Source organism: Hemitrygon akajei, chromosome 5 (assembly GCF_048418815.1).
Source record: "Hemitrygon akajei chromosome 5, sHemAka1.3, whole genome shotgun sequence".
In the NCBI taxonomy this organism is placed as follows: domain Eukaryota; kingdom Metazoa; phylum Chordata; class Chondrichthyes; order Myliobatiformes; family Dasyatidae; genus Hemitrygon; species Hemitrygon akajei.
Window position 1 is genome coordinate 183,185,355 of NC_133128.1, and position 15,075 is coordinate 183,200,429.

Sequence of the window (15,075 nt, forward strand, 5' to 3'; positions counted from 1 at the left end):
GCCTTGCTGAAATCAATATACACTATATCTACTGCTCTTCCTTCATCATCATGTTTAGTCACATCCTCAAAAAATTCAATCAGGCTTGTATGGCATGACCTGCCCTTGACAAAGCCATGCTGACTATTCCTAATCATATTATTCCTCTCTAAATGTTCATAAATCCTGCCTCTCAGGATCTTTTCCATCAAATTACCAACCAATGAGGTAAGACTAACTGGTCTTGTCACGTACCCCGTGACCGGGTTACCGAACCAGCAGAAATGGAGTGCACGTTGGAGTCTGGTATTACTGTAACTAATAGTGTTTATTAGTAAACTACGTAATACAGTACTAATAAAATGCAAATATATGAAACAGGTTAGCAATGATATATACAGAAGTGTGGAAATAGGAATCAAAACCAAGCTTTTTCAAAGTCTAGGGGTAAATGGATAGTCTTACAATGGTGCAAAGTTCAGTTCAGTTTAGATCGAGGTAGTTGCTGGTGTACTGTTGGAGAGAGAGAGAGAGCGAGAGGTGATGCCGTTACCGTCGAACTGTCCGTTGGCGTTCTGTCCTGTTATGGTCACCGACTATGACCACATAGGACCATTCTTCAGTGGTGGACCTGTCACCCAAGCAGGGGTGGACACACAAACAAGCCCCCCACCAGTCGCACCTTTCACACACTGTGAGCCACTGATTGATTCCCCGAATCGATCCTCCAAACCCCCACCTTCACGTGGGTGCACAACGCTCTTTCAATGTCCCGTGGTGTGTCTGCTTGTGTCTTAGCAGACCTGCTTTTTATCTCCCCTTTCAGGGCACTGGCTGTCCATCAACCCGGTCCTGCCTTGCTGTCTCTGCAAGAATCTTACAAGCAGGCAAAAGTGTCCTTGGAGCAAAGGTAAACAATCAGCCAAGGAGCCATAATATTAAATCATGGCTCTCTCTCTCTCATCTGCGCGGGATGCCTCCCTCCTCTTCTTCTCTCTCCCTCTCTCATTAGCAGCATAGTTCACAGGGGAGTCAACTCTGGACCCCATCTCAGCTTGGTTTGCTCATCACAGTCTATAATTTCCCGGGCTATCTCTACTCCCTTTTTTGAATAAAAAACCATAGAACCATAGAACATTACAGCACAGAAACAGACCTTTTGGCCCTTCTTGGCTGTGCCAAACCATTTTTCTGCCTCGTCCCACTGACCAGCACCTGGAGCACATCCCTCCATACACCTCTCATCCATGTACCTGTCCAAGTTTTTCTTAAATGTTAAAAGTGAGCCCACATTTACCACTTCATTTAGCAGCTCATTCCACACTCCCACCACGCTCTGTGTGAAGAAGCCCCACCCTAATGTTCCCTTTAAACTTTTCCCCCTTCACCCTTAACCCATGTCCTCTGTTTTTTTTTTCTCCCCTAGCCTCAGTGGAAAAAGCCTGCTTGCATTCACTCTATCTATACCCATCATAATTTTATTTACCTCTATCAAATCTCCCCTCATTCTTCTACGCTCCAAGGAATAAAGTCCTAACCTATTCAACCTTTCTCCGTAGCTCAGTTTCTCAAGTCCCGGCAATATCCTTGTAAACCTTCTCTGCACTCTTTCAACCTTATTAATATCCTTCCTGTAATTTGGTGACCAAAACTGCACACAATACTCCAAATTCAGCCTCAGCAATGCCTTATGCAACCTCACCATAATATTCCAACTCTTATACGCAATACTTTGATTTATAAAGGCCAATGTACCAAAAGCTCTCTTTATGACCCTATCTACCTGTGACGCCACTTTTAGGGAATTATGTATCTGTATTCCCAGATCCCTCTGTTCTACTGCACTCCTCAGTCCTCCCATTTACCTTGTATGTTCTACCTTGGTTTGTCCTTCCAAAGTGCAACACCTCACACTTGTCTGTATTAAACTCCATCTGCCATTTTTCCAGCTGGTCCAAATCCCTCTGGAAGCTTTGAAAACCTTCCTCCAATCTTCATATCATCAGCAGATTTGCAGATCCAATTTACCACATTATCATCCATATCATTGATATAGATGACAAATAACAATGGACCCAGCACTGATCCCTGTGGCACACCATTAGTCACAGGCCTCCACTCAGAGAAGCAATCCTCCACTACCACTCCCTGGCTTCTTCCATTAAGCCAATGTCTAATCCAATTTACTACCTCACCATATATACCTAGCGACTGAATCTTCCTAACTAAACTCCCATGTAGGACCTTGTCAAAGGTCTTACTGAAGTCCATGTAGACAACATCCACTGCCTTCCCTTCATCCACTTTCCTACTAACCTCCTCAAAAAACTCTAATAGATTCGTTAAACATGACCTACCACTCAAAAAGCCATGTTGACTCTCCCTAATAAGTCCCTGTCTATCCAAATAATTGTAGATCCTATCTCTTAGTACTCCTTCCAATAACTTACCTACTACCGACGTCAAACTTACTGGTCTATAATTTCCCAGATTACTTTTAGAGCCTTTTTTAAACAACGGAACAACATGAGCTATCCTCCAATCCTCCAGCAGCTCACCTGTAGATACCGACATTTTGAATATATCTGCCAGGGACCTTGCAATTTTAACACAAGTCTCCTTCAAGGTCTGAGGGAATATCCTGTCAGGTCCTGGGGATTTATCTACTCTGATTTGCCTCAAGATAGCAAGCACCTCCTCTTCTTCAACCTGTATAGGTTCCATGACCTCACTACCTGTATCCTTTATTTCCATTGACTCCATGCCAGTTTCCTTAGTGAACACAAATGCAAAAAACCCATTTAAGATCACCCCCATTTCTTTTGGTTCCATACATAGCTGACCACTCTGATCTTCAAGAGGACCAATTTTATGCCTTACTGTCCTTTTGTTCTTAATATACATGTAGAAGCTCTTTGGATTATTCCTCACCTTGACTGCCAAAGCAACCCCATGCCTTTTTTTAGCCCTCTTGATTTCTTTCTTAAGTATTTCTTTGCACTTTTTATACTCTTCAAGCACCTTATTTGCTCCCTGTTTCCTATACATGTCTTACATCTCTCTCTTCTTCTTTATCAGAGTTCCAATATCCCGAGAGAACCAAGGTTCCTTATTCTTATTCACTTTGCCTTTAATCCTGACAGGAACATACAAACTCTGCACTCTCAAAATTTTTCCTTTGAAGGCCTCCCACTTACCAATCACATCCTTGCCAGAGAACAACCTGTCCCAATCCACGCTTTTTAGATCCATTCTCATTTCTTCAAATTTGACCTTTTTCCAGTTTAGTACCTCAACCTGAGGACCAGATCTATCTTTATCCATGACCAAGTTGAAATTAATGAAACTAATGATCACTAGACCCAAAGTGTTCTCCTACACACACTTCCGTCAATTGTCCTAACTCGTTTCCTAATAGGAGATCTAATATTGCATTCTCTAGTTGGTACCTCTATATATTGATTTAGAAAACTTTCCTGAACACATTTTACAAACTCTAACCCGTCTAGACCTTTAACTGTATGGGAGTCCCAATCAGACAGACAGACAGACATACTTTATTGATCCCGAGGGAAATTGGGTTTTGTTTCCCTTGGGATCAATAAAGTATGTCTGTCTGTCTGTCTGTCTGATTGGGACTCGCATACTGTTAAAGGTCTAGATGGGTTAGAGTTTGTAAAATGTGTTCAGGAAAGTTTTCTAAATCAATATATAGAGGTACCAACAATATGTGGAAAATTAAAATCCCCTACTATCACAACTTTGTTTCCTGCAGTTGTCTGCTATCGCTCTGCAGATTTGCTCTTCCAATTCTCGCTGTCTATTGGGTGGTCTATAATACAACCCCATTAATGTGGTCATACCTTTCCTGTTTCTCAGCTCCACCCATATGGCCTCGGTAGACAAGCCCTCTAATCTGTCCTGCCTGAGCACTGCTGTAACATTTTCCCTGACTGGCAATGCCACCAACCCCCACCCTTCATTCCTCTGCCTCTATCACATCTGAAACATCGGAACCCTGGAACATTAAGCAGCCAGTCCTGCCCCTCCTGTAGCCAAGTTTCACTAATGGCTATAATGTCATAATTCCACGTGTCAATCCATGCCCTCAGCTTGTTAGCCTTCCCCACAATATTCCTTGCATTGAAATAGACACGCCTCAGAAGATTATTAAAGGAACAACATCTTTTATAAACTTACCAATTCCTATAGTTATCTTGATTATACCTCTTCCCGCCCTGCCTCCTGTAAAAATGCTATTCCTTTTACTAAAAATGCTATTTCTTTTGTCTCCGCTGCACCTGTTTCTGGGCTGTGGCTTTCCTTTCCGGGACCTCAGAGGTGTCCTTCTTCTTCAAGATAGTGTATCTTCTTTGGCAGATACACCAGTGAAATTTAAGAGACTACTAGTCAGGTATATGGAGGAATTTAAGGTGGAGGGTTATATGGGAGGCAGGGTTTAAGGATCAGCACAACATTGTGGGCCAAAGGGCCTGTACTGTGCTGTGCTATTCTATGTTCAAAGAATGGGGTTTCCCTTCCTCCACCATTGATGCTGCCCTCACCCGCATCTCCTCCATTTCCTGAACATCCATGCTCACCCCATCTTCCCATGTGCCTCAACTGTGATAGAGTTCCTTTTGTCCTTATATACTATTCCATGAGCTTCTACATCCAACACATAATTCTCCACAATTATCAATAAACATATCTTTATCTCTCCCTGCCCCCACCCCACATTCTGCAGGAATCACTCCCTCCGTGATTCACTTGTCCATTTGTCAATCCCTCCCCACTAATCTCCTCCTGACACTTTTCCCTGCTAGTGTTACACCTGCCCATTCACCTCTGTTCCGGGTCCAAACAGTCCTTCCAGGAGAGGCAACACCTGCTTGGATCGTCTATTGTGTAAGATGCCACTTGCTCTACGCTGGTGAGACCCATTGTAAACTGGAGGACTATTTCATTGAACACCTCTGCTCCATCTGCTAAAAGCAGAACTTCTCAGTGGCCAAATATTTTAACTACGATTCCCATTTCCATTCTGACATGTCACTCCATGGCCTCCTTATGTGCCATGATGAGGCCACCCTTGTATTCCCGTTTGGGTAGCCTCCAACCTAATGGTATTAATATCAAATTCTCCTTCTAGTTAAAAAAGTTCTTTTTCCCACTCGAACACTTCTCAGCAGCTTACCACTTCCCCCCCAGTTCCCCTCCTCCTTCCCTTTCTCCAATGGTCCACTCTCGTCTCCTATCATATTCCTTCCTCTTCAGCCCATTACCCTTCCCACCCGCCTGGCTTCACCTATCAGCTGCTAGGTATCCTCCTTCCCTTCCACCCACCTTTTTATTCTGGCATCTTCCCCCTTACTTTCCAGTCCTAAATAAGAATCTCGGCCCAAAACATCAACAGTTTATTCAAGTCAAGTCAAGTTTATTGTAATTTAACTATGTTTATGTATATGTGTATCAGGGGCCCTCAACCTTTTTTGCACTGCGGACCAGTTTAATATTGACAATATTCTTGCGGACCGGCTGACTGGGACGGGTGGGGGGGTGTTAATCATGACCAGAATATAGATGATAAGTCAACTGTAAGTCACTTCCAAGTGGCAAATACACTCAATTTTGTTTCTAAAAGGGTTTATCTAACGAATTTAATATTAAACACACAGCGCGTATTTTCCTCACATGAATATAGTGATAAGTCAATTATACGTCACTTAAAAGTCAACAGCATCATAGCATTTTAAGTAACATTTGGATATTAAACACAGCGCATATTTTCCTCGTATGAACATATAAAATCATTGCAGCACACCAATATTGCTGAATCAGTGGGAGCCCTGGGCAAGACGGTCCCATCGAGGGGTGATGGGAGACAGCGATACTTGAAGGGGGTTCCTTATGTCCAGTCTATTCCGCAATTTAGTCTTCATTGCATTTATTGCAGATAACCCTGCTTCACAGAGATATGATGTTGGAAATGGAAGCAACGTTTTCAATGTCTTCGTGGATGTCTCAGGATATTCAGCCTTGACTTTGATCCAGAATGCCGGCAGAGATGTTATGTCAAACATACTTTTCAGCCCACTGTCATTTGCAAGCTCGAGGAGTTGATCTTCTTCCCGCGCTGACATGGATGATTCACCGGGGACATTCACAATTGGATCATGGACCCATTCCTTTGCACGTCTTGGGTCATTTGCAGTTGGGAAGTAACGCTCGAATTCTGTCGACAGCGAAGATAGGTGATCGCGCACCAGCTGTGAGAAGGACAGTGCAGCCCCAGTCTCTCCCAAAATCCCAGCTAATGTTGGGAACATGTCAAATATGCCCCTGTCCACTCGCCGTCCCCACAGTTCCAGTTTGGCTTTGAAAGCAGACACTTTCTCTGCCAACTTGAAGACAGTTGTCATTCTCCCCTGAAGAGACAAATTGAGTTCATTGAGCAGGTTGAAGATGTCACACAGGTAAGCGAGTTTTGCTATCCACTCCTCGTCACATGGTGACTCGTTAAGCCATTCCAACAGCTGTGCTTCAATGTCCTCCGCTATGTAATTGATTCTCCTTGAAACTGTGGTAGCTGAAAGAGAAACCTGTGACATCTTGTTAGCTACAGCTTCTCCCAACAGTTCACGGCACATGTCCTTGGCAGCAGACAGAATCAATTCTTCACAAACAGTGAAAGGCTTCTTAGCCTTAGCAACACAGCTAGCCACTAAGTATGACGCTCCCAGAGCAGCAGCATTTGTGGAGGCGGTGGCTCTCAGCACTTGCTTCTGTCCTGCTTGCTCATGTTTTTTCCGCTCAAAAAACTCAATGGGTTTGTCTTTAAGTGCAGGGTGCTTGGACTCAAGGTGCTGAAGCAGTTTTCAGGGCTTCATTGGCTCATTAGACAGCCTGTCTCCACATATCACACACAGGGGGGCTTGGAGCATGCAAGTCACTGGTCGCATTAAAGCCATATTTTATGTACGATTTGTCGCATTTTCTGTTGAAGGAAGCTTTCTTTTTTTTTGCAGTCTCGGCCTCAGCTGTCGCTGCGTTATCGTCATCATTAGGCCTTTTATGTCCCTACCACCTCTTCCAAAGAAACTCTCAAGCGACGTTTGTTTTTTACTCATTGAGTAGTTGTAGGTTTATGACCGACTGATGACCTTGCGTGCATTCAAGTTCAACAGTGGGCGTGACAAGGAATGAGGAAAGGTGCAGCCGAGTCATATTGTTTCATATAACCAAATTATGTCGTTCCCTCGCGGTCCGGTAGCACATGCTTTGCGGCCCAGTGGTTGGGGACCACTGATGTATATAACCATATCATGCCTATAGAAACGTGACAGTGTTTCTCTAAACCAGGGTGTAAAGTGCAGTAGTACACGTAACACATATAACATGATAACTTATGAAGGATAAAGTCTACAGATGAATCATACATAAATAACAAACTAAAGTGTATTAATATTAAATGTTGTACAGGAGCAGATTAACCAGTGACACTCTGAATATCATTTCCATGGATGCTGCCCGACTTGCTGAATTCCTCCAGTGTGTTGTGTGGATTGCTTTGGATTTCCAGCATCTGCAGATTTTCTCATGACTATTGTACAATGCTATGCTTTTCCACTGCATCTAACCCAGGGTCAATAGGTTCTAGCCTTTTATCTGATCCTTATCCAATTCACTATTAAGATGAATATTGAGACTAATATTTCTAGTCATGCATCTAACTTCCTAGTAGATGGCATGATCAATGTAAGTTTGCATTGTCAACTTTCCTTATGAGGGTAGATATAAGTCAAGCCTATACAATAGGTATATTTTCGAGATATATTAGTACAAAGTGCTCTGGGATAGCTCATTGTTAGCCAAAAGACGCTCTTGACACAAGCTTTGCTGGGAATGTAGAAACATGATTATGATAAATATTGTATTAATTCTATATTTGTTTTTTTTGTTATAGTCGTAGAGTCATAGAAAAGTAGAGCACGAGAAACAGACTCTTTGGCCCAACTCATTCATGCTGAACCATTCAATCTGCCCACTCCCATTGACTTGCACCAGGACCACAGCCCTCCATGCCCCTACCATCAATATACCTATCCAAACTGCTCTTAAACTTTGAAATCAAGCTCACATGCACCACTTGTGCTAGCAGATTGTTCCACTCTCTCATGACCCTCTGACTGAAGAAGTTTCCCATTAAGCTTTACACCTTTCACCCTTAACCCATGACCTCTGATAGTAATCCCACCCAACCTCAGTGGAAAAAGCCTGCATGCATTTACCCTGTCTATACCACTCATAAGTTTATATACCACTACCAAATCTCCTCTTAGTCTTCTATGTTCCAAGGAATAAAGTCCCAACCTATTCAATCTTTCCTTATAACTCATGTCCTCCTGACCAGGCAATGTCCTTGTAAATTTTCTCCGTACTCCTTCATGGAAGTTTATAAGAGCATAAGACATAGGAGCTAAACCTGACTTCTTCCTGTATTCCTTCATGCCCTGTCTCATCAAGAATCTATTGACCTCTGCTTTAAATAAAGGCTTGGCCTTCACAGCAGTCCATTGCAAGAATTCCACATGTTATCACTTTGTGCATCTCAGTAAACTGCTTTTAGTACTTTACATTGAAGAACATGATGACTGCAAGAATATACAGTATATTTTAAGGATTTTATCAGTCGATGTTACAAAGATAGTAGCACAGTTACTGGTCTTCTGCATATAAATGAAGTTTCTAAATTTAATTAAATGTGATATTTTAACTTTCTTTTTAAAAGGAATTACCCAAGTTTATTGATCATTTTATTGCAAACGTCAGGCTTAGATAACATGATAGCCATCACCATAGGCAGAAATTTATTGGGGCACATCAAAATTCAACTCTGTATATACCACCAAACATCACTTAAAACCACTCAAGCATAAAATAACTATACTTACCATTATGGTGTATGACAGAAAATCACTTGTTTGTCCTGTTTCAACATTGTAGCGAACAACATTGCCATCACTGCTTTTATGTAAGTATTCATTATCTAAAACATTAGTGTAACAATGAAAAAATTAAAAGCATGAATATATATGCACATATATCAAATATTTTTATCTTTAAAGTTCCTTTCAGAAAAGGGATCCTTTCTAAGATATAGATTTTTAAATCTTCAGTGAAGGTCAATAGTATTCTTATCCCAGTATAAACTCTTCTCCATTTATGCTTTGGGGTCTGAGAATACCTGAGAAGATAAGCATTTACAGCATGTCTCCAATCATCTTTATGCTGGAGATAGTGAGCCATCTTCTTGAATTGCTGCTGTCCCTCTGTCTTGATATCCACCCAGTGTTGCTCACCATAAGACCTTGGGGCAGAGTTAAGCCATTCAGCCCATTGAGTCTGCTCTGCCATTCCAACATGGCTGATATATTATCCCTCGCAATCCCATGCTCCCGCTTTCTTCCGTAACCTTTGACACCCTGACTAATCAAGAACCTATCACCTTCTGCTTTAAAGAAATCCAATGACTTAGCCTCCATAGCCATCCATGGTAATGAATTCCACAGATTCAACAACCTCTGGCTAAGGAAATTCCTCTTCATCTCTGTTCTAAATAGACATCATTCTATTGTGAGGTTGTGCCATCTGACCCTAGACTCCCCTACTACAGGAAACATCCTCTCCACATCCAATAGGTTTCATTCTTCTAAACTCCAGTGAGTACATCAAACATTCCTGATACGTTAACCCTTTCATTCCCCACATCATTCTTGTGAACTTCCTCTTGACCCTCTCCAATGCCAGGAACAATTTTTTCTCAGATAAGAGGCCCAGAACTGTTCATAGTACTCCCAAGTGTGGTCTGACCAATGCCTTACAAAGGCCCAGCAGTACTTATTTACTTTTATCCTCCTTTTTGAGGAGGCAGTTTCAGGATTAAACCCAACTATGGTGGAAGCAGCAGTGATAAACTTTCAGATCAAATGTCTTGTACGACTTGGAGATTTCAAATGGACTGAGGGGCTGTCTAGTTGACTGTGTTTTTACTATTATTCTATATATACTTGTATATGCAAGGACTGGGCCTTAAAGCCACAGTGTCGTCTAGCGAGCGTTGAAGGCTGGTCGACCAATGATATCAATGGACTGGGGGTTCTGGCTACATATGTGTATATATATATATATATATTCACATATTCTGCATTGTTGTATTTTTGCTGACATTTTAGATGGGTTTGTTGACTTGCGTGTGCGAGGACTGGGCATCATGCCATGGCATCGTGTTGGCAGGTTGTGGGCAATGGGACTCTTATTACCTGATTGTGATCCTGAGTGTGGCTGTTGGTAATGTGTCTTTGCACCTTGACCCCATAGTAACGTTGTCTCGTGAGTGAATCTGGTCCAGGAGCCCATGGCTTATGCCAAAGCTGTGGAGTCTGTAATTCAGTGATGAGGTGAGTGAGGCGGTCCAGGAGCCCATGGCTTACGCCAAAGCTGAGGAGTCCATAATTCAGTGATGAGGTGAGTGAATCCGGTCAGGAGCCCTACGGCTGCAGGACAACAACGACTCCCAAACCTGGCGGTGTGGATGAAAGACTCCTGCATCACCCAGCCTAATCCCAAAATGGCACTGGCGATCTACAGCGACGTTTAGTTGGCAGCTCACAAAACAACCAGCTGTTATACTAACAAGCATAGTTCCGTATTTCAGTTTCACCAAGACGGTATTTTGTTATTCTCAGTGCAGCTCCTGGCAATCCTTCTGTATTCTCACTGAGCCAGAGTTCATTCTGAGACATTATGGTAATGATAGACTGAGGGTCATGAAGTTACAGATTGGGATACTGTACATTCTTGTTACTGATGATGTTTCACGGGACCTCATAGATACCTAGTTTTAATCTGCCAGATTTCTTCCCAGTGTAACACACTTGTAGTGTAACACAACGTGATGGAGAATGTCCCCATTGTAGCAGGACAAAGATTGTTCATTGGTCATTTCTATTAAAGCTAAGGACAGATGCAGCTGCCACAGAAAGGCTGGTAAGGATGAGATTAAGTAGTTTTATTCCTTATGTTTTTCACTTGTTACCTGCTGTTAACCCAGTCTGGCAACAGGATTGCAGCTCAGCCAATGGTGGTGCTTTCAATCCAATCCACTCCTGAATTATTGACACAGACATTAAAACCAAAAGACATAGGGGCTGAATCAGGTCATTCAGCCCATTGAGTCTGCACTGCTATTTCATCAGGGCTGATCCATTTCCCTCTCAATTCCCATTCTCCTTCCTTCTTCCCATATCCTTTCATGCCCTGACTAATCAGAACGTATCAACCTCTGCCAAAATATACCCAATAATCTGCTTCCATAGCCACCTGAGGCAATGAATCCACAGATTCACCACCTGCGGATTAAAGAAATTCTTCCTCATCTCCTTTCTAAATGGACGTCCCTTTTTTCTGAGGCTCCACCTTCTGGACTCACCTACTATGAGAACCATCTTCTCCACATCCACTCTATCAAGGCCTTTCAACATTCACTAGGTTCCAATGAGATCCACCCCATTCTTAGAAATACCAGTGAGTCAATGTCCAGAGATATCAAACGCTCCTCATATGATAACCATTTAATTCCCAGAATCATTCTTGTGAACCTTCTCTGAACCCTCTTCAATGTAAGCACAATCTTTTTTTGATATGGGGACCAAAACTGCCTGCAGTCCTCCAAGTGAGTCCTCATCGGTGCATTGTAATGCCACAGCATTACATCCTCGCTTTTAAATTCAGTCGAAATGAATGCTAATATTGCATTTGCTTCCTCACCACTGGCTCGGCACACAAGTTAACTTCTTGGAAACCCTACATGAGGACACCCAAGTCCCTTTCCTTCTCCAATATTTGAATTTTCTCCCAAGTGAGAAAATAGTCTACGCTTCTAGTTCTTCTACCAAAGTGCATTCTTCAAAGAGCATACATTTTCCGACAGGGCATTCCATCTGCCACTTCTTTACCCATTCTCCTAATCTGTCTAAGTTCTTCTGCCACCTCCCTGCTTGTTCAACACTACTTGCTCCTCAATCTATCTTTGTATTGTCCACAAATGTGGTCATAAAGCCATCAATTCTGTCATATAAATCATTGACAACAATAACCACCACGGAACACCACTAGTCAATGGCCGCCAATCTGAAAAGGATCCCTTTATTCCCACTCTTTACTTCCTGCCAATCAGCCAATGTTTTATCCATGCAAGTACTTTTCCTGTAATATCATGAGCTCTAATCTTCTCCAGCAGCCTCATGTGTGACACTTTGTTAAAGACCTTCTGAAAGTCCAAGAACACAACATGCACCAATTCTTCTTTGTCCACTCTGCTTGTTATTTCCTCAAAGAATTCTAGCATATTCATCAGGCAACATTTTCCCTTAAGGGAACGATACTGACTTTAGCCTATTTTGCCATGTGTCTCTAAGTACCCTGAGAGAGCCTAAACAATCAACTCCATCATATTCCCAGCCACTGAGGTCAGGATAAATGGCCTATAATTTCCTTTCTTCTGCTTCCCTCCCCTTCATGAAAAGCGGAATGGCATTTACAATTTCCCGGTCCTCCCGAACCATACAAGCATCTACTGATTCTTGGAAGATTACTGATGTCTCCACAATCTCTACAGCTACCTCTTTCAGAACCCTGTGGTGTACTTCATCTGGACCAGGTGACTGACCTATCTTCAGACACAAACAAGAGAAAATCTGCGATGCTGGAAAACCGAGCAACATACACAAAATGCTGGAGGAAATCAGCAGTCCAGGCAGCATCTAGGAAAAGAGTACAGTCGACATTTCAGCCCAAAGCATCAACCGTACTTTATTCCTAGATGATGCTTGGCCTGCTGGGTTTTTCCTGCATTTTGTGTGTGTTCCTACCTTCAGACATTTCAGCTTTCCAAAACCTTCTCCCTAGTAATAGCAATTGTGCTCACTTCTGTTCCCTGACACTTTTGAACTTCCAGCATACACTGCTAGTGTCCTCCACAGTGAAGACTGATGCAAAACACTTACTCAATTCATCTGCCATTTCCTTGTTCCCAATTACTACCTCTCCAGCAACATTTTCCAGTGGCCTAATATCTACTCTCAACTCTATTATTCTTTATACATCTGAAGAAACTTTTGGTATACTCGTTGTTATTATTGGGCAGCTTACCTTCACATTTTATCTTATTCCTCCTTACGGCATATTTAGTTGCCTTCTGTTGGTTTTTAAAAGATTTTCCATCCTCTAACTTTTCAATACTTTTTCTTCTATTATTTTCCCTTTCTTTTTCTTCCATGATGTACTTGACTTCCCTTGTCAGCCACTGATGCATCATCCTGCCTTTAGAATACTATTTCTTCTTCGGGGTGCATCTACCCTGCACTTTGCAGATTACTTCCAGAAACTCCTGCCTTGCTGTTCTGCTGTCATTCCTGCTAGTGTCCCCTTCCAGTCATCATTGGCCAGCTCATCTCTCATGCCTCTGTAATTCCCTTTATTCCACTGTAATATTGTTACATCTGACTTTAGTTCCTCCTTTTAAATTGCAGGGTGAATTCTATCATACTGTACTATCTGCCTCCTAAGGAGTCCTGTAACTTAAGCTCCCTATTCAAATCCTGATCATTACACAACACCAAATTCAGAATAACCTTTCCCTGAGTGGGCTCAACCACAAGCTACTCTAAAAAGCCTTTTCATAGACATTCTACAAATTCTCTCTTTTGGGATCCAGCACCAACCTGATTTTCCCAACCTACCTGCATATTGAAACCCCCCTTTTCTATCTTCCATTGTAATATGTACCTCACATTCTGGCTACTGTTCAGAGTCCTGTATATATTTCCCATCAGGGTCTTATTGCCTTGCAATTTCTTAACTCTGCCCACAAGATTCACCATCTTCCGATCCTCTTTCCAAGGATTTGATTTATCACCAACAGAGCCACACCACCCCCTCTGCATAACCGCCTGTACTTTTGGTACAATGTGTGTCCTTGGATGTTAAGCTTGCTACAATGATTTTCTTTCAGCCATGATTCAGAGATACCCAAAATGTTATACTTACCAAGTTCATCTAAAAGTTAATCTACTGTATTCAGTATACTGAGTGCATTCAAATAAAATACCTTCAGTCCTATATTCATCATCCCTGTTGATGTTGTCCCCCTGTTACACTGCAGCTCATCTCACTGACTACAATTTTGCCCATTCATCTGCCTGTTCTTCCTGACCGTCTCACTTCACACTGCCCCTGCTTGTGTATCAACTGCCCCATCCTCAGCCCTATCACTCCAGTCCCCATCCCCCTGCCAAACTGGTTTCAAACCTCCCTAACAGCTCCAGCAAACCTGCCTGCAAGGATGTTGGTCCCCCCTCGGGTTCAGGTCTAGCCTGTACAGGTCGTACCTTCCCCAGAAGAGTTGCAAACGATCCAGAAATGTGAACCCCTGCCCCCTGAACCAGTTCCTCAGCCATGAGTTCATTAGTCAAAATGTCCTATACTTACCCTCACCAGTGCATGGCACAGGCAGCAATCCAGAGAATACTACCTTGGAGGTTCTACTTTTCTGCTTTCTAACTCCTTAAATTCTCTCTTCAGGTCTTCATCCCTTTTCCTACCCGTGTCACTGAAACCAGTATGTACAAAGACCTGGAGATGCTGATCCTCCCCCTTTAGAAAGCCGTGGACCCAATCCATGGTGTCCTTAGCCCTGGTACCTGGGAGGCAGCATATCACCCAGGAGTCTCTTTCACATTCAAAGAATCTTGTGTCTACTCTTCTAAACATGGGATCACCTATCAGTACTGCAGTCTTGTTCTCCCACTTCCCTCCTGAACCACAGTGTCAGATTAAATGCTAGAGATCTGGTCACTGCAGCTCTCCCCTGGTATGCTGTCTCCCTCAACAGTATCTAAAGCGGTATACTATCTATTGAGCGGGACAACCTACCAAGCAGCTGCCCATTTCCTTTCCCTCTCCTGACAGTCACAAGAGTCCCTCATTCAGAGTGTATTCTGTGAATTGGTTACTTCCATTACACCGACTACGTGT

The 15,075-nt window shown here is 42.7% G+C and overlaps 1 protein-coding gene across 3 annotated transcripts in view; it reads right to left on the reverse strand.

The window, feature by feature from the left end:
* Nucleotides 1–15,075, reverse strand: part of LOC140728541 (dipeptidyl peptidase 4-like) — a 202,365-nt gene that overhangs the window by 95,199 nt on the left and 92,091 nt on the right. For all 3 annotated transcript variants that reach the window (XM_073047412.1, XM_073047414.1, XM_073047413.1), the window contains one exon: nt 8,934–9,028. In XM_073047412.1, the coding sequence (XP_072903513.1) occupies nt 8,934–9,028 (95 nt within the window). The remainder of the gene's footprint in view (nt 1–8,933; nt 9,029–15,075) is intronic.